Source organism: Catharus ustulatus, chromosome 8, assembly GCF_009819885.2.
Source record: "Catharus ustulatus isolate bCatUst1 chromosome 8, bCatUst1.pri.v2, whole genome shotgun sequence".
In the NCBI taxonomy this organism is placed as follows: domain Eukaryota; kingdom Metazoa; phylum Chordata; class Aves; order Passeriformes; family Turdidae; genus Catharus; species Catharus ustulatus.
Genome location: NC_046228.1, coordinates 2334856 through 2353589, shown reverse-complemented (window position 1 = coordinate 2353589; position 18734 = coordinate 2334856). Strand labels below are relative to the sequence as shown.

Genomic DNA, 18734 nt, shown 5'->3' with positions numbered 1-18734 from the left:
CCAGTAAAATGTGATCAAACCTGTGCAGGTATTTTTTATTTTCTTTGGTTCCTTTGTTGTTTTGCTTTTTAAAACAATTATTTATTAATTTATTTGGGAAAAAAACACAAAGCTAAATTAAAAATAGGGAAGGGCAAGATGGGCTTCTCCAGGGTATGTTTCAGCAACAGGTGCTTAAAATTTCCTTCTGCAGAAACCTCCGTGTGCAATCAACATATTTTATAAAGCAGGTGGGGCAGTGTTCTTTACCTTAAACCCTGAAGTGCTTATGAACTATTTTAATTTGAATTTTGCTGTTGTTTTCACTGTTTTCACTGCCCTGGGAGATGCTGCTCCTGACCTGCTCTGGTACTGCAAAAAAACCCCCAATTTTATGGTTTTTTTTCTGAAAAGCAGTGGTTGGGAGATCTCTGGCAGAGACAGGAGAAGGGCATTTTAATGATTACATTTCATTACCTGGCTGATGTCACCTAAAATCCTCACTCTTCACCCCCTGAAATAATGGGAGGCATTAAAGGAGCTTCAGTGGGCCCAGAGTGGCCCAGGGTTGCAGCAAATGCATCAAAAAAATCACAGAACAGTTAAGGTTGGAAAAGGCTCCTGAAATTGTGGAGCCCAGCCCTTCCCAGCCCTGCCAAGGCCACCACTGCCCTGTCCCCAAGTGCCACCTCCACAGGGCTTTGGAACAGAGCTGGTCCAAAAGCCTGCAGCTCTTTGAACAGGGCAAACACAATGAAAAAAAAAATTAAAAATTGATTTTTAAGTGTCCAAGGCCAAGTTGGACAGGGCCTGCAGCAGCCTGGGACAGGGGAAGGTGAATGAATTTTAAAATCCCTTGTGAGCCTTTGATTCTGGGATTTTTCCATCCCAGACCCATTCCTAGTGGGTTTCCACTTTAGAAAAAAAAAATTAAAAAACAGAGAGCTTTGGGAAAGCATTTCCCAATTGGGAAAAATATTAGTGGAGGATTGTAAAGCTCCAGCAGCAAAAACTGAGCTGTCCTGGAGGGGCTGTCAGGAAAGGTGGGGAACATCCCAGGAATGCACTGGGGGAGCTGGTGTTTGACAGGGCAACAAAAATTTGTGAGAACTTTATTCCTTTGTGAGAAATTTTTGAGAACTTTATTCCTTTGTGAGAACTTTATTCCTTTATTCAGTCAGGTCTCGTGTTGGGGTATTTATTTCACCCAGTCCCTGTGTGAAATGCCTTCATTTTGCAGCATTCCTGGGATAATGTCACTTTATTCTGAAATTTGTTTTTCTGGGTATGGTTTTGCACCTATTTTTGCATTCTGGTTTGTTGGAATTAGAGCATTTCACCTCGTGCTCGGGCTGTTGGTAATGACACAGTGCCTGAGGAAATGGAAATGAAGCTGCTGCAAATCCCAGAACCATATTTTACAGGATGTCACTGCCACATGCTTTACCCAAGCTGGGGGCAGAGGTCTCATTTGGGGACATTTTCCTATGTCAGTGCTTTTTCTGAGTGACTTTCTCCTTGTAATGATTTCTCTTCAATTATTTGACAGGCAGTTGCTGAAATCCTGGAATTTTCCATCCTAATCGAACCTGCATCCAACAAAACATCACCTGAGGAGTGCTGAGCTCCCAGCCTGTCACACTCCTGTCACTGCAGCCTCCTGCTCTCTGTTCCAGGAGCCTGAAAACCTCTTCTTTCCAAGGTAATTCCTTTCATCCACGCTTTTCTAGCTGCAACCTCCCACTGCAAACACGTCCATCCCCATTTCTGGGGGAATTAGGATGGATGGGGATGGTCAGGACAGACAGGTGGAGCCTTTCATGGGGCCTGGTGGAGGAATTACTTGGAATTGCTTGTCTGAGCACGAAATGATGAAAACTGAGGAGCTGGAGTCTCTGTGGGAGTGTTTTTCCAGTTCTGTGCTGCTGCAGGACAGGGCTGGATCAAACCCAGTTGTGCTGGCTCTGTGTGAGGAGATGCAAATGTCACAACCCAAATCAAAGCATTGCAGTGATCCTGATGATGGAAAGGAATGTGGGACCTGCAAAGAGAGGTGAACCAGCAAAATAAATCCTGGAGTGCAGGAGAAATCCCACAGGCTGAGAAGCAAATAACAAAGGGCTCCATCATACAGAGACCCTGCTTGAAATTAGAATCTCACATAATTGAGGCACTTCATTTACAACTGGATATTGTCCCAGGCTTTTCCAAAGTGATTCCACAAAGGAAAATCTGCTCCATGATCTGTAACATGCAGAGCCCATGTGTTTGTACACATTTGGTCCCTCTGGCTGCCAAATTTAAATCCTTTTTTGGGGTCAGACACAGGACTGGGTGCACAGTAAATATCAATTTGTGTTTTCCACTTAAGGCAGAATAAAATAATCCCAGAAAGCCCTAAAGCCTGAAGTGCTGATGGGTTTTTCCAGGGGCAAAGACAGACAAAAGAAAACACAGAGTTTTCCAGCAGCAGCCCCAAGGCAGCAGAATCCCCTTTTATTTCCAAGGATGTTTCAGCCCAGGCATTTTTTTGCTTTCTGTGCAGCAGAACAGGAGAGGGGAGCAGTTGATGTGATGTAAAGGGAACCTGTGGGGTTTTTTTAGGGTTTTTATCCAGAATTCTTGCTGGAAAATCCTGGTGTCTGACCTGCTAACCCTGTGAGATGGACACAGGCTGCTTCTCCAATATTTCAGTGCATTGATCTCCTTAAAAAATGTGTAAGGACATTTATTTGCAGAAAAAAAATGTAGCTATAAAGAAACTACAACAACAAAACACCTGTGGCTCGTCCAACAATATCTGAAATTCTTTTATCTGGGTACTTGACATTCTGTTTACTTGCTCAGCTTCATCACAAAACATTTCCTGCTGAAACTACAGAATTTCTGTCCAGATCTATTTTGTTTTAATTTTTTTTTTTTCCTTGACATGGGATCTGTGCCCCCTGGGGAAACAGCAATTTTCTCCTCTGCACTGCAAATCTCTCCTGGAGCTTTGTGGTGAGATCCTCTCACAGAGTGTTGGAGCTTTTGCTTTCAGGAGGGGAAAAAAGAGGGAAAAAGTGAATTTGGGGACTGTGCTGTGGCTGTTCAGCTGCAGGGATTTCTGCTGTGGCACAGATTTAGTGCAGTTGCTTTGGCAGGGCTGGGTGGTTTGCTTGGAGTGCCTAAACAGATGGAAAAATGGATAGAATTTGGTTTGGTGGCATCCCTGTGGTAATATCTTGGAGCTGTGTTTGGGTTTGAAATGAGCCTTTTTTCCTTTCCTTCTCCCCTTTTTCCTTCCCAATCCTGGTTGCCAACAGGACACAAACTCCTCCTGTGTTCTCCTAAACTGAAATCCATGGCAATTCCCCTGGGATGGGATTAATTTCACTCCATTCATTATTAACATTTTCTCCAGAAACTGACTTTCTGAAAATCTCAAATCACATCCAGCCAGAGCTGAAATATTAAAAAAAAATATATAAAAAAAAATATAAAGTCCAAGCAGTTACATTGAAATATATGTTAGGAAGCAATCTGCAATTTCCTGACATTTTAATTTTCCTTGAGCAGCTGTGAAGGAGCTGAGTGTGTTCTCAGCAGTGCTTGGTGTCAGCTGGGTACAACAACCCTTGATGGTGACCCAGCCAAAACCCCAAGGCTGCCTTGCCCTGATCATCTGAACCTCCAGATGACTTTTGGATGCTCAAAAATTTATGCAAGTTTATGTTGGCAATAAAAAAAAAATAAAAATAAAACCCGTTAGGAATGGAAGACTCAATTATATTTTGCTGTTCTGTTTAACAAGGAAGATGCTGTATAAATTAGGAAGGATGTGTATAAACACAATTTAATAAATGTGAGAAGAAAGCTGCTTCCATGGCCCAGAATGGGGAGTTTATGGCCCTGTGCTGTGTAATTATGGTTAGATGAGAATGAGCACCATAAACTGAGCAGGGGGGTGGAATTCTGAATTCTGGGGGTGAGCAGGACCCCACTGAGACACTGAACTGCAGAGTTTGTGTCAGAGACAACAGGGGAGGGGTTTGGTTTGGATTTTTGAAATGAAGGACTGGAAAAAAAAATACAGGATTCTCCTGGAATGGTACAGCTGCAATTTGCTGTTTGATCCCAGAATCCCAGACTGGTTTGGGTTGTTGGGGCCTTAAAGCTCATCCAGATCCACCTCCCACTTCCCCAGTGTCCAACCCCAATGTCCAACCCCAGTGTCCAGCCTGGCCTTGGACACTGCCAGGGATCCAGGGGCAGCCACAGCAAATCTGGGAATTCCATCCCAGCCCTGCCAGGGAACAATTCCTGCCCAAAATCCCATCTAAATTTACCCATTGTCACTTAAAGCCATTCCCTGTGTCCTGTCCCTCCATCCCCAGTCCCTCCCCAGCTCTCCTGGATTCCTTTAGGTCCTGGCAGGGCTCTGAGCTCTCCCTGGATCTTTCTCCAACTGAGCACCCCCAGCTCTCCCAGCCTTTTGTTGAGACACTTTTCTCTTCCTCTGAACCCTTTTTTTCACCTCAGGCCTGAGGGAGAGCAGAACATTCCCTGCTGACCTCAGGGGCTGCACACAGACCCTGCCAGGACCCTGCAGCTCTGCATTTAAATCCTGCAGGGATTTCAGCCCCAGGACTTTCTGAGTGCCCTGGAGCCTCCAGCATGAGCTGCAGGTTTTCAGCATCTCCTGCAAAGCCTGGATTTTCTCTCTGTTTCCCTGTGTTGCTTCCCTGCCCATGACCTAAATTATGAGGAGAAGATATTAAAGCCTGGATTTTAACTTAAGAGCTGACTACACCCACAGGAGAAATTAAAGCCCAGTGTTGTTTTTTGATGGAAGGTAAGCAAGCAGTGAAGTGAGGCTTCTTTCCTTGTCTAAATGCTGCCAGCAACAGGGCACTTGGAGCAGTATCCTGCTTTTCTTTATGGCTTTTTGTCCTCTAAACTCAGGCTGATACCCCAACCCTATTTCCATGGGAATTGGATTGGAACAAGATGGTTTTTAAGGTCCTACCTGGTGCTCCTGCTGTAAGTATTGAATCCATTCTTTCTTAAAACAGGCCAAAACCCATCCCAATTTGCAAATATTTAATCACAATAAATGCTCCAGTCCTTGAGTATCCCCTTCTCCTTTGATTGTAGCTCCTTTATCTCTACTCAGCCAATTCTTCCACCTGCTGCTAATATCCTGATGGGTTTATTTAAGCTTTGTCCTCAGCTAAAGAATGAATTGCTCCAGTGCTCTGGCTCTGACCCATTTTCACTCTTTTGGGGCAGAGCTGGTTGCTGCTGGCCCATGAGTGACTTTACACTGGATTTATCCCATGGAAGGAACAGGATTTGGTTCCTGCAGGTTCCTGGAGTCAGGATTCTCTCCCAGACAAGGAGCTGATGGTGTGTCCAAGGCAGAGCTGTGGGAAGCATTCCAGGGACCCCAAGTTGTTTCCCAGGCAGCTGGAACATCTTCATCCACAGCAGGGAGCAGCAAAATCCCCTTGGGCTGAGTTTGGGATGTTTCCTCACTGAGTTAAGGTCGTTCCTGGGCTGGGATTGTCCTGGATTGAGAGGATTTGGGCTCAGTGGTGTGGGCAAGGATGGAGGGGGTGCTGTGAATGCACAGAATCCAGCTCAGGGGCAGAGGAACAGCAGTGAGGAAAGAGAGAAAACCCCACATGGCTGAAAAGAGAGGGAGAAGTCTCTGGGGTGAGCTTCTTGTGGCCTTTCAGTGCTCAGAAGGGTTACAAGAGAGCTGAGAGGGATCTTTAATAGGGCAGGTAGTGATGGGGAAATGGGGAATGAAAATCAATATGGGATGGGATTCTGGGGGGAAATCCTTCCCTGTGAGGGTGCTGAGGTCCTGGCACAGAGGAGCTGGGGCTGCCCCATCCCTGGAGGTGTCCAAGGCCAGGTTGGAACAGCCTGGGATGGTGGGAGATGTCCCTGCCCATGGCAGGGGAAGGAATGGATGAGGTTCAAGGTCTGTTCCAACCCAAACCAGCCTGGGATTCTATGAAAACATCACTTTATGCAACAGGAAAAAAACCAAAAAAAACAACACAGTAAATACATTTTGTTTTGGTTCTCTGTTCATTCTTGCAGAAAATGGGACTGAGCACAGGAGGACAGCAGGGAACATGAACTCCACATGAACACAGTTGCTTTTCTTCCAAGTCCCTCCCCAGCCCCTCTTTATGCTGCTGTACCCCAAATGTGCCAGGGAGGTTTGGAGAGAGGTTCTAGGTTGGGAAATAGCCCTGGAAAACACAAAGTTACCCAGGTCTGTATTTCCCATCACTGACATTTGCATCAGAAATTGCCAATTTGCAGCTTGTGAACTGCAGGGGCTGCACAGGGACTCGATGTGGCTGCAGAGCAGTTTGGCACTGAGAACACAGCACTGGGATGGAGCAGGGAAGCAGAGCAGGGCTGAGCTGGGAGTGTTGCAGGGGCATGGAGAGCTCTGTGCTGGGCTCTGGGCTCTGCAGCTGTGGGGCAGAGGCTGCAGCATTGCAGGGAGCACATGTTAGGGGCTCTGCCCTGCCAGCAGGAGCCTGGGCTGAGCTGGAGCAGAGTATTTTTAGCTGCTGTCCTGCTGGCTTAGGCACTGCTGATGTTATGGAGTTTGGCAAGGCAGAGAACTGTGGGGTTATTTGAGTTCCAAGGGATCTCTTCCCTGTGCTGTGGCATTCCTGCCGTGCTGGAGAGCCTGGGAGCTGCTCATCCCCAATTTGTTGTGGTGCTTGGAGCTTCTCCCACCTCCTGAGGCCATGCTGAAGGGCAGGAGCCCTGTCAGGGATCCCTGAGCCACAGGATGCTGAGGAAGCAGCAGAAGCATCCCCTTATCCTTGCAATCCCAAACCCAGGGGCAGCCTGGGAGCCAGCAGCCATCCAGGTGAGTGGTGCTGCCATGGAGAGCTCATTCCATGGAGAGCTCATTCCATGGAGAGCTCATTCCATGGGGAGTTCATTCCATGGGGAGTTCATTCCATGGGGAGTTCATTCCATGGGGAGAGTGCATTCCATGGAGAGCTCATTCCATGGAGAGCTCATTCCATGGGGAGTTCATTCCATGGGGAGTTCATTCCATGGAGAGTTCATTCCATGGGGAGTTCATTCCATGGGGAGTTCATTCCATGGAGAGTTCATTCCATGGGGAGCTCATTCCAGGGGGAGAGTGCATTCCATGGAGAGCTCATTCCATGAAGAGCTCATTCCATGGAGAGCTCATTCCATGGAGAGTTCATTCCATGGAGAGTTCATTCCATGGAGAGAGTTCATTCCATGGAGAGAGTTCATTCCATGGGGAGTTCATTCCATGGGGAGCTCATTCCATGGAGAGCTCATTCCATGGGGAGCTCATTCCATGGGGAGTTCATTCCATGGGGAGTTCATTCCATGGGGAGTTCATTCCATGGGGAGCTCATTCCATGGAGAGCTCATTCCATGGGGAGTTCATTCCATGGAGAGTTCATTCCATGGGGAGCTCATTCCATGGGGAGTTCATTCCATGGGGAGTTCATTCCATGGGGAGCTCATTCCATGGAGAGCTCATTCCATGGGGCGTTCATTCCATGGGGAGTTCATTCCATGGGGAGCTCATTCCATGGAGAGAGTTCATTCCATGGGGAGTTCATTCCATGGGGAGCTCATTCCATGGAGAGAGTTCATTCCACGGGGAGTTCATTCCACGGGGAGTTCATTCCATGGGGAGTTCATTCCACGGGGAGTTCATTCCATGGGGAGTTCATTCCATGGGGAGTTCATTCCACGGGGAGTTCATTCCATGGGGAGTTCATTCCATGGAGAGTTCATTCCATGGAGAGTTCATTCCATGGAGAGAGCTCATTCCATGGGGAGTTCATTCCATGGAGGGCTCATTCCTCACTGCTCCCAGGGCTCCCTGCTGCTCCAGCAGAGCCCCAGCCCCTCTGGAAGCTCTGCCCTTCCTCACCCCTCCCAGCCCAGCCCTGACTGGGGAGGGCAGCACTGGAGTCCCTGCTGGCAGCTGTCCTGAGCTGGGAATTGGGTTGGAAGGAAGGAAGGAAGGATTCCAGAAGGATTCCAGGAAGGATTCTAGGAATCAAGGAAGGATTCCAGAAGGATGCCAGAAGGATTCCAGAAAGGAAGGAAGGATTCCAGGAATGATTCCAGGAAGGAAGGAAGGAATGATTCCAGAAAGGAAGGAAGGATTCCAGGAATGATTCCAGGAAGGAAGGAAGGAATGATTCCAGAAAGGAAGGAAGGATTCCAGGAATGATTCCAGGAATGATTCCAGGAATGATTCCAGGAAGGAAGGAAGGAATGATTCCAGAAAGGAAGGAAGGATTCCAGGAATGATTCCAGGAAGGAAGGAAGGAAGGATTCCAGAAAGGATTCCAGGAAGGATTCCAGGAAGGAAGGATTCCAGAAGGATTCCAGGAAGGAAGGATTCCAGGAAGGATTTCAGGAAGGAAGGAAAGATTCCAGGAATGAAGGAAGGATTCCAGCATTCCAGGATTCCAGAAAGGATTCCAGGAATGAAGGAAGGATTCCAGAAGGATTGCAGGAAGGAAGGAAGGATTCCAGAAAGGATTCCAGAAGGATTCCAGGAAGGAAGGAAGGATTCCAGGAAAGAAGGATTCGAGGAAGAATTCCAGAAAGGATTCCAGAAGGATTCCAGGAAGGAAGGATTCCAGAAAGGATCCCAGAAGATTTCAGGAAGGAAGGATTCCAGAAAGGATTCCAGGAAGGAAGGAAGGATTCCAGAAGATTTCAGGAAGGAAGGATTCCAGAAAGGATTCCAGGAAGGAACTCCTTTCCATGTCCTGTGCCTCCAGTGCTGTTCCTGGGACACTGGAGCAGGGAAGGGCTGTGGTGAGGAGCTGGAGAACATCCCCTGTCCTGCCACAGGGAACAATCCTGACCCCCAGCACCTCCGGCCTTTCCTGCTCTCCAGAGAAGGGGGATGAGCTTTTCTAATATTGGAATTCGTGTTTATTCAGATTAATCTGTGCTCTTGATTAAGAAGTAGCAGTTGATTACCTGCAAATGTGGCAGCTGTGGGGAGGGGTAAAAACCCTGAAGACCCTGATGCTAAAAGGGGAACTCAGAGGGTGGAGAGGGGAGAGATGAGCTTTACAAATCAGGTACTGATGCAAATAATAGAGGAATTAGGGAGCCAGGTGTCACAGAATCATAAAAATATTGAATCATGGAACGGTTTGGGTTGGAAGGGATCTCAAACACCTTCCACTATCCCAGATTTGCTCCAAGCTCTGTCCAGCCTGGCCTTGGGCACTGCCAGGGATCCAGGGGCAGCCACAGCAAATCTGGGCATCTGTGCCAGCCCTGCCCACCCTCACAGGAAAGAATTTCTCCCTGATATCCAAACTAAGCCTGCTTTCCCCCTTTTCCTGTGACTCCCTCACCTCATTAAAAGTCCCTTTGCAGCTTTAACTTCCAGAGGAGTGATACCAAGCCTTGAAACATAATTGGGCACAAAAAAATCCTTGCACAGAGCAGGAAAAATCCAGCCAGCTGCAACAGGCTCTCAGTGAGGAAACAGAAACTTCTCCTGTCTTGTGGTGTGGGATATTTTTGGACGAAGCCTTTACAAGAGGGAGAGAACACAAGGGGAAGTCAGGATCATGTTCAGACAAAAGGCACTGAATTGTTTGATGGCCACATTCCCTTTCTCCTGCTTGAGGACCTTTACAAGCAACCAAAGTCACCAAGAATTGATCCAGACCTGGCATTTCCAGAGCCTGCAGAGCGAGGCAGACTCACTGTTTGATTTTATCTTCCGACCAGCAAATTTTAAACCACCACGGTGCAGCTGGGGCTCAGCTCCTGTTTGCTTGTTTGCTGTTCAGAGGATCCTTCTTTTCCAAAGGCTTTTGCAGGAAAGGAGTCTCTTTAACAAGGCTGCAATATCCTTGTTTATGGGAGTGGCACGGAGAGCAGGGGGACAGATGGGAAGCACTCTGCATTTTGGAGAAGGAAAGGTGTGTCCTCTCACCTCCTCCACATGATGAGTGCTGCTCCAGATGCAGCCACTTCTTTCCTGAAGGTGCTTTAGGTCTCGTGTCACAAATTCAAGCTGGCATTTTACCCTTCTGCAGAAATGCCACGAGCTGCTCTGGTCTGTCTCCCTCCCAAATGCTGCCTGTCCAGGAGGAAATGAACTCACCCACTGAGGTGGGGATTTGCTCATCATCCTCAGCCAAATGAGAGCTCCCTTTGCTCCTCACACCACTGATCAGCCCAGTATTGTGTTTTATCTTTTTTTTTTTTTTAATGCTTGAAAGACAGTGTTCTTTTGTTCAGACTTAGATGTTTATTAATTTTTATTTCTATTACAGTGAGTTCTACAGCACTTTTAACAAGCTAAAAATGGAGATGTACTCTCTCTTTACAAGGCCTTTTAAGGCCAAACTGTCCAATTAAGAATAGACACCTAAATTATTTTTACTTTTAATGTAATAGCTAATCACTCATGGCTCCTAATGCAGATTTCACAAAAGATCACTCAAACCCATGAAGAAGAAGGTGAAGAAGAAAGACAAAACTTCTGCCCTAAAACCTCCACCTTGTTCTCTGTATATTACTATATTCTAAATTCTCAAATTCTGTTTTCCACACTGCACACTTCTATTCAAGCTGATCTTAGTTCTGTCATTCAATTTTGGAAGCCTTCTCCAAGGCCTCAGGTCAAAAGCAGTGTTTTTCTGTCAGCACAGAAAATCTGAAATTTTCACTTTCCTGGGTTCCAACAGCCCAGGAGGGTTTGCAGGGATAAAGAGAAATCCTCCTGGCAGGTGCTCTGCGTCCACCTGAGCTGTTTTCTGGGCCAAGGTCACTCTGGATTGCACAAAAACCTGCTCAGGGATGAGCAATTTCCCCTCTGAGTATCCTGAGGAGCATCCAGCATCCCCTGTACCCCTTATGGATCCACAGGTTTGTGTCCCAAAAGCTCCCAGCATCGTTCCTGGCCCTGGCTGTGCTGCTGGGTTTTCCCCACTCTGCTCCCTTTTCCCATTCCCAGCTGACACAGTGCTGGGTGTGTGACATCCCAAAGACCTGGGGAGCAGAAACAAATGGGTTTGTGCTGGGATTCTTTAGGGGAAAGAAAATATGCAAACTTGCTTGAGTCAGGTTATCCCAACAGAAAATATTTTCCTTGTCTTGCCTTCACCTTATCCATGGCAGAGCCTGGAGGTGCAGTGCAATAAATCCATTACAGAACTGTGCCCTTCAAAGCCCCCCAGCTCCTTCTCCCCATTCCTTGCTATTTATAATATTTATGTTAGCTTTCCTTGACTCCTTTAAAGTTTGATTCCTTTAAAGTTTGAGCTCTTCCTCTAAAGTCACATCAGACTTTCCTGCATCCTTTTCTCCTGTCTCTCCTCAAAACCCTTCACCTTTTCTTGTCTATCCAGGCTCTTTTCTCTTCCTGGCTTCTCCTTCAACAGCTATTCAGCCTCTCTCAGATCATCCAGATCTTTGTTGCATCTGAGCAGGAATTTGGGTTTGGCTTTGACAGGTGTCTTTTTAGCTCAGCACTGACATCTTTTCTTTTGGCAGCCACTTCCTGCAGGATCTATTTGAGACATTTCCGAGCGCATAAATTGCGTTGGCACGCGCAAATCAGCGTAGCAGAAACGTGAATTACCTCCCCTTCACAGCATGAGCAACTTTTGTCTGCTCTGCTCCTCTCTTTCCTTCCTTTTACCTCCAGATGAATTCTCAGAGGGCTCTGAAATTCGAGGTGGTGGTGCAGGAAGGGTTTGTTGTTCATGCTGTGCTTTGTGCAGGTTGTTTTTTCTGGAGGCGTGCTAAGGACCCTGACCAAAAAAAAAAAAAAAAGGAGGGATCCATAAATGAGAAACATTTCCTGCCGTGTTCCAATATACCCTGGCCAAAAGATTCACTCCTGCCACTTCGAGTGGGCTCCAAGAAGTGGTGACATCAGCAGGGTGGGGACATCAACAGGGTGGGGACACCAGCAGGGTTGGGGACACCAGCAGGGTTGGTGACATCAGCAGGGTTGGGACACCAGCAGGGTTGGGACACCAGCAGGGTTGGGGACACCAGCAGGGCTGGGGACACCAGCTGGGTTGGGGACACCAGCAGGTTTGGGGACACAGCAGGGTTGGGGACACCAGCAGGGGCTCTGTGGCCATTTGTGGCCTGGCACAAGCCCAGCAGGTGCTGTGGGACGTGGGGGGTGGTGACATTTTCCATCAGCACTTTGGATTCAGTTTGGGACACGGGGTGAGGAGCTCCTGCTGCTCTGCCCACACCAGCTCTGGCTGCAAGCAGGAAAAGGAATTTATAGATTTACAGATGATGATTTAGACTTTAAAATCCTGGGGATGGCGACTGTGACACAGCCCACGATTCCTGCGTGATGTAAGATCCAAAATGGGATTTTGGAGCTAATTTTTCCCCTGGCATGGGAGGATCCAAGTGCAGCTTCCTCCCTTCTGTGGTGGCAGTGACGTGCACAGCCCCAGTGATGCAGGAGTGCTCCAAAATCCCGTGGCCATGAAGATCCTGAGGTTCAGTGTGACAAATCCTGAGAGCCCTTGCTGCTCCCCTCCTGCCTGCTGAGCATCCATCCAGGAAAACCAGAGCTGTGGAGGGGGGCAGGACTGGCAGTGCTGCTCCTGCCTTGAATGCCTTTTGATTTTCCTTCTGTCACAGATCAAACCTGAGCCTCGCAGGGGGCCTGAACTGCTGCTGGCTCAGGCTGCCAGGGCAGCGCTGTCTGAGTGGAATTGCACTGAAATCTGGCTTTTAAAAAGGAGCCATGCATCTTCCCAGGCAGGGCACGGTGCCAGGGCTCAGCAGAGGAGCTGAGCAGTGTCTCACTCACAGGGTTCGCTCTGCAGGCAGAATTCAATAAACAGCTCTGTCCTTCTGGGAGCCTCTGGGGCTGGAACAGGAGCACAGAGCTGGTTATGCACAGGAAATGTGTCCCAGAGAGGCTGAGCAGGGTGGCTCAGGAGCCAGGGCAGTGGCACAGGGGACAGACTTGTCCCCAGGCACGGTGCCCTGTGCTGGGGCAGTGCAGGTGGGGGAAAGAGCTGAGCCTCCCCCAGGCTGCATCGTTCTGCTGGAGCCCCTCACTCTGTCAGTGTGGGAGCCCAGGACATCCCTCTGGATACCCTGGATGGTTCCAGACCCAGGCAGGGGCTCAGGAGCCCTGGCACAGAGCCCAAAGCCCCTGTGCCTTGGATTTCTCTCCCTGGGAAAAATTACCACCCCTACATGAAGAATTACAAGTCACAAAAAATACGTAGAGTATAAATTAGATGATTATAAGGTGAAAAAGTAGGTTTTTAAGATTGTTTATAATAAGGGTCTGGGGTCAGGATGGAGGAATCTGGGCGTGTTCTGTCCTTCTTTCTCCTTCTTCCTGCATCCATCTTCTGGGTGATGTTGGCACTTTTGGATTGGTTTAGAGCAGAACCAGACTGTACAATATCAGTGATAGGTATTGGGAGATAATTGTAAATAATGTTTATGTAGTTTATAGTATAAAAAAATAATCCCAGCCCAGGGTGAGCAGTGTGCCTGGGGCTGAGCTGCTGAACAGACCTGGGCTGGGCAGGGAAAGAACTTTAAATGAGATAAAATAAACAGCTCTGGAAACAACAGAAGAGTCTCCTGACTCTCTCTGGTGCTGGGGCTGGGACACAGAGACTCTAAAACAGCACAGGTGTCAGCTCAGGGAACAGAGACACCACCAGCCACAAGTCAGGGCCATTCTCCTGCATGGAGAATCCTGGAATGGGTTGGGATGAACCCTAAAGCCCTTCCAGTGCCACCCCTGCCATGGACAGGGGCACATTCTGCTATCCCAGGAGGCTCCAAGCCCCTTCCAGCCTGGCCTTGGGCACTGCCAGGGATGGGGCAGCCACATGATCTCTGGTTTTAGGGGGATTGGAGCTCTCCATGGCAGGGAAATGCCCAGGATCAGCCAGGTGTATCCACAGCAGCTCCTTTGTGCCTCTGGAGATGAGATCTGGTGTAGGTGAAGGGTTTGGTTGTGTCTCCTTGCAGCAGAGGGAATGACCCAAGGAATGAACTCTCTGCTTTCTGTGTTTCTTCTCTCTTTGTGTCCTGCTGGGATTTTCTATTCTCACCGAGCCAGGAGCAGGTTTGTGTGCTGGGAGCATGATTGATTTCCAGCTCACACCTTGCAATGGTCTGAAAGCAAACCACGCTGGCTTTTGGCTTTCTTGATATTTTCAACAGCAAGAAAAAAAAAAAATTGAGCTGAGAACAAAACATCCCAGCAGCTTTCTCCAGCAAAGCCCTGCTGAGATTTCACTGGAGCATCCCAGAAGGAAACAAAGAGATTTTGAACCTTGCCTTTATCAGGAGCTGTGGTTTTACAACTTCTGGGGTTATGTCAATGATTATGCAGGCAGGTTTTGGTTTGTTCATTCATTTTTTGTTTGATACCTTAGCAAAGTCCCACAATGCCAATTTAAAACACTTTGGATTGCCTACTGGGTTGGAGGAAGGAAATATCATGTTGTAAAGTTTATAGGCTTATTAACCTCAAAGATTTGCAAGGTTTGATAGGCTCAGCTGTGAGTTTTGTGTTCCATATGATTTTTGGGGAAAACCAAAGGAAAGCAGCACTGAGGTTCAATCCAGCATCCCTCCAACAAGGCAAGCAGAAGGAGTGACATTGTTGCTGATACTGCTGCTGATTTATTCTCAGAAAATACAAATTTTATGGATGCTGGGAGGTTTTCTTGTGGCTCTTAATGATTCATTTGACCCCTGATAGCTGCCAGTGAAGCCAGGCTGGGAGCAGAACCTCTGCAGACAGAGAGGAGACAGAAATGTCAATGGCCACTTGTTCTGCTCAACCTGATTCCTCCAAACCTGAAGTGGGAATATCTGCAATGGGTCTAAATCTCCATCTGTGCTTCATGCATGCAAATCACAAAGTGCCTTGTGTTAAACTGCACCCTGAAAGGAGTGAGAAACAAACAGGAGGGTTTGAATGGCCAGGAAATGCCTTTGAGTGTGTTTGGGGCCCTGCTGGGGTGCTGATGTCTCAGTGACTCTTGCCTTGGTGCCATCTGCATCTTGGATATTGGGAATATTTCTTCCCAAAAAGGGCTGCCCTGCCCTGGCAGGGGTGGAGTTCCCATCCCTGGACTCAGTTTTAGAGGGATTTTTCAGCCCAAATTCTCCCATGATCCTGTGGTTCTCCAGTTCCAAAGCAGTTTGTGATTTCTCACAACCTCTCCTTGTGAGAAAGGGACTGACAGGCCAATGGGAGATCACTCAGGCCTCAAACAACTCATGATTTTAAAAAATGAAGTCATTAATACACCAAAGGTTACCCAGAGAGTCTCAGGCTGACCCTGGAATCCCTGAGCTTTAATCACCAACCTGTTCTGGCCCCTCACCTTGCACAAAAAGTGTTGTGAGGGTTAATTTTGGATTAAAACAGAGTGGGACTCACTGCAGACCAAAGAGAGCTGAGCTAGGCTGTGCTCAGGCAGAACCCAGCCCAAAGTGCTTTTCTTGGCAGGAACAAAGCCTGAATCCTAAATCCTGGGAGCTGCAGGTCCTGCTGCTGGAGATTACCAGAGTTTATTAATGAGATTAACAGAGTTTATTAATCCTGTAGAAATTTGGATTGACTAAACTCAGTGTGGGCTGAGATATGGCTGCATAGTAAAATTAATGTCCAAAGAATTTTAACTGTCAAAAAAAAAAATTCATTTGATGTATTAAGAACTAAGCACGCAAAAAAATAATGTTGGGGGAGAAAAATAGCAAAAAAATTATTATTTGTGTATTCTCTGTATATTCTTGTATATTCTTTGTATCTGGTGACTGTTTTAAATACATTAAGACTCTTTGAGGCACTTTTCTACTTAAAATGCATTTTTAATGTTTCTCCTTTGCTGCCAGGCTTTGCAAGGTCCCCACCTGATATATTGGAAGTGGTAACAAACTCTTGAGATGGATTTTTGAAATCTTTAGACCTCTGACCAGACTTGCAGTGATGACACAGAGGGAACAATAAAACCACTTGAGAGACATTTAATGGGACACTTGAAATGAAATGCCCGGGCTTGGTAATGGCAGCTGAGCGTGTTCTTGCCATTTCCCCATTTAACAAGAAGAAAAGGCCAAACAAGGAGCAATTAGTCAGAATAAAATCAGCTTTGATGACATTTTCCCTCCTGAACTCTGGTATAAAATGGTCACCTGAGGAGGAACTGAAAGGATGTGTGAGGAATTTGGATGTAGAGCTGCATGTTCATGCACACAGTGCTGGGTGAAAAATGAGCAGGTAAAGGCACCGTGGAATTCTTGGCTTGCTCTCTCTTCATGTTTTGCTTGGTTTTGGTCCAAATTTTCATTAATCTCAGCTTTGTTTTGAGGTCTATGCAGGTTAAACTTGGTTCTCATCCTGTGGATCTCCATGACATTGCTGTGCTCGGGTTTCCCAGCTGGCCCTTCCATGGTGAGTCCATTCCCTGATTGCTCTCAGATCTGTTTCATTCCTTTGTGTAAATTCATTTTGTTTGCCTGATTGCTTTTTTGCTGCTGTGTTTTTATTTTTTTTTATAAAGTGAAAGAATTTTCTTGTATTAAAGCTATTGGTTAAATATTATTAGCTAGTTTTCCTGGAGCATAGCCTAATTTTTCCTGGAGTTATTAATAAAATATGCAAGCCTCTGAAATAATCATGTGAGCAACTCAGTGCATATTTAATGTGGAGCTGAAATCCTGGACAGAAGAGGGAAAAACACAAATCTCCTCTCCATTTAATCTGAATTCCTTGCATATCTCAAAGAGGTGCAATTAGATATATATGGATTAATTTCACTTATTGCTAGTGAGTTTGTCAATGAATTAACTTATTTATAATCAGCTGATTTATTTAGGCACAGCTGGATCTGAGTGGCCACATTTCCTATGGGTTTTCTTTATGGCAATGATATCACCGTTAAAAGGAATTTAATTGCTTCAATAAATGTCAAAATGAAAGTTATTTATTCAGTAAATCTAGTGAAATAGCAGATAAAAATTCAAAAGGGGAATTTGTCTGTGCCCTTCTGTTGGTTTTAATCATTTCTTTTCTTGCAAAAAGTGATTTTTTTTGTTAGGAAGAAATTTCAGTCTGGGAAACGCCTTGTCAGAGGCAGAAGGTGTTGGTTGAAGAAAAAGTCATTAAACAAACAAAAAAATTAACTTAATAAGCAATATTAAATAAGAGCAATAAACCACTAAATTAAAACAAATCCTAATGAAGTTAATGTCAATTTTACCAGCAATTCTAGGTGTTAGTCCTGTGGCTTTACATGGAATTTGTAGAGATGGCAGAACATGGCTTTTAGATGGAAAATCAGCTGGGAAATCAGGATATGATGGAAGAAACACAGAGCAACCATAGACACACCAGGAACTGGTTTTATTTTATAATTCAGCAGCAATTAAATGCAGTTTCTTTTAAGAGCTGTTGAAATATGTCAAAGTTTTTATGTAGTTGGCATTTTTTGTCCTACAGAGTGCAAGTAAAAGGAGTGTGTGCAAAAACCTGGGTTTTTATCCAAGCCTGGATTTTTATCCAGAATTTTAAAATTCCCATTACTATTTTGTCATTATTAAACTTACTCAGAGCTACTTCCAGAATTGGTCATAGCTACTGGAAAGCCTCCTCCAAATTTTAGCTTTACAGGTATTGTTGTTTTCTCTTACCTGTAATTTAAGCCTCAGGAGTTCACACAGGTTAAAAAAAAAGCTAGTATTTCATTTTTTCCCTGAAAAAAATCTCATTTTACAGCAATAAACACCCGTGTTGTTCCAAGGAAACTGTGTCACAGCTGCTCAGCATCACCAAAAACAATTCATATCATACCCTGAACATAATTGTATCAGTATTTCAGACCAGAAATGTATAAAGAACGATGAAAAAAATCCGATTTTGTACATGATAAATCCTTAGAAAATAACAGCTCATCCTTGTCATTCAAAGCATAAATTGCTTTTGTGTTTCTGCTTTGCTCTGTATCCTGAACAATACACAAATCTATAATTTTACCTTCTCTTATCTTATTTTTTTGTTGTTTTTTTTCTTTTTTTTTTTGTGTTTTTTCTCCTCGTTTGTTTGTTTGCCTTTCATCTGCAGAGCTCCAAGCCTTTCTATGTGACCTGCCAGCTGTTGGGGAGGTGGGATTCGTGCCTGGTGCTGCTGAGCCTGGCCCAGCTGGGCAGGGATGAGCAGCTGCTCCTTGGGCAGCCCCTCCACAGAAGATCCTTCCGCAACGGCGTCGGGATGGGCATTAAAAAAACTTCCACACGAAGGGCAAAGTCCTGAGAAAATGCACCAAAACCCGGCCCAGGCTTTGACAGCTGAAATTCCAACCCTTGCCTCGAGTTCCTTTTGATGTTTTTTTTCTCTGACAAAGCCACCCCCAGATGTTGATTTCCGAGATGGGAGCGCTCGGGAAGGGTTTTGTTCCCAAAGTTGCAGCAGCATAAAGTTGTGTCTTGAAATGAATGTTTTTCATTTGCTTGATTTCCCTCCTTTGTCAGGCCACAGGTTTTAATTGATTGATTGATACAGAGATAGTGCACACAGCCTGTGGGGAGGATGGAGGGTGTTATTCCCAAAATTCCTCCTCTCCTCTCCATTCCTGTGCCTTCCCGTCCCAAATCACATTTACCTGAAGACAACTGGTCATTTTAATACAGATTTAAAGCACATTTCATCTCAGATTTCCAATATGAATATG

At 46.1% G+C, this 18734-nt stretch overlaps 1 protein-coding gene across 1 annotated transcript; it reads left to right on the top strand.

The window, feature by feature from the left end:
• Positions 1–15925: 15925 nt before the first annotated feature.
• On the top strand, positions 15926–18517 carry NPS (neuropeptide S). Its single transcript, XM_033066442.1, has 3 exons — positions 15926–16285; positions 16387–16459; positions 18128–18517. Exons 1-3 carry the CDS (start codon positions 16278–16280, stop codon positions 18314–18316), a joined length of 270 nt encoding a protein of 89 aa, XP_032922333.1. The 5' UTR covers positions 15926–16277; the 3' UTR covers positions 18317–18517.
• The last annotated feature ends 217 nt before the right edge of the window (positions 18518–18734 follow it).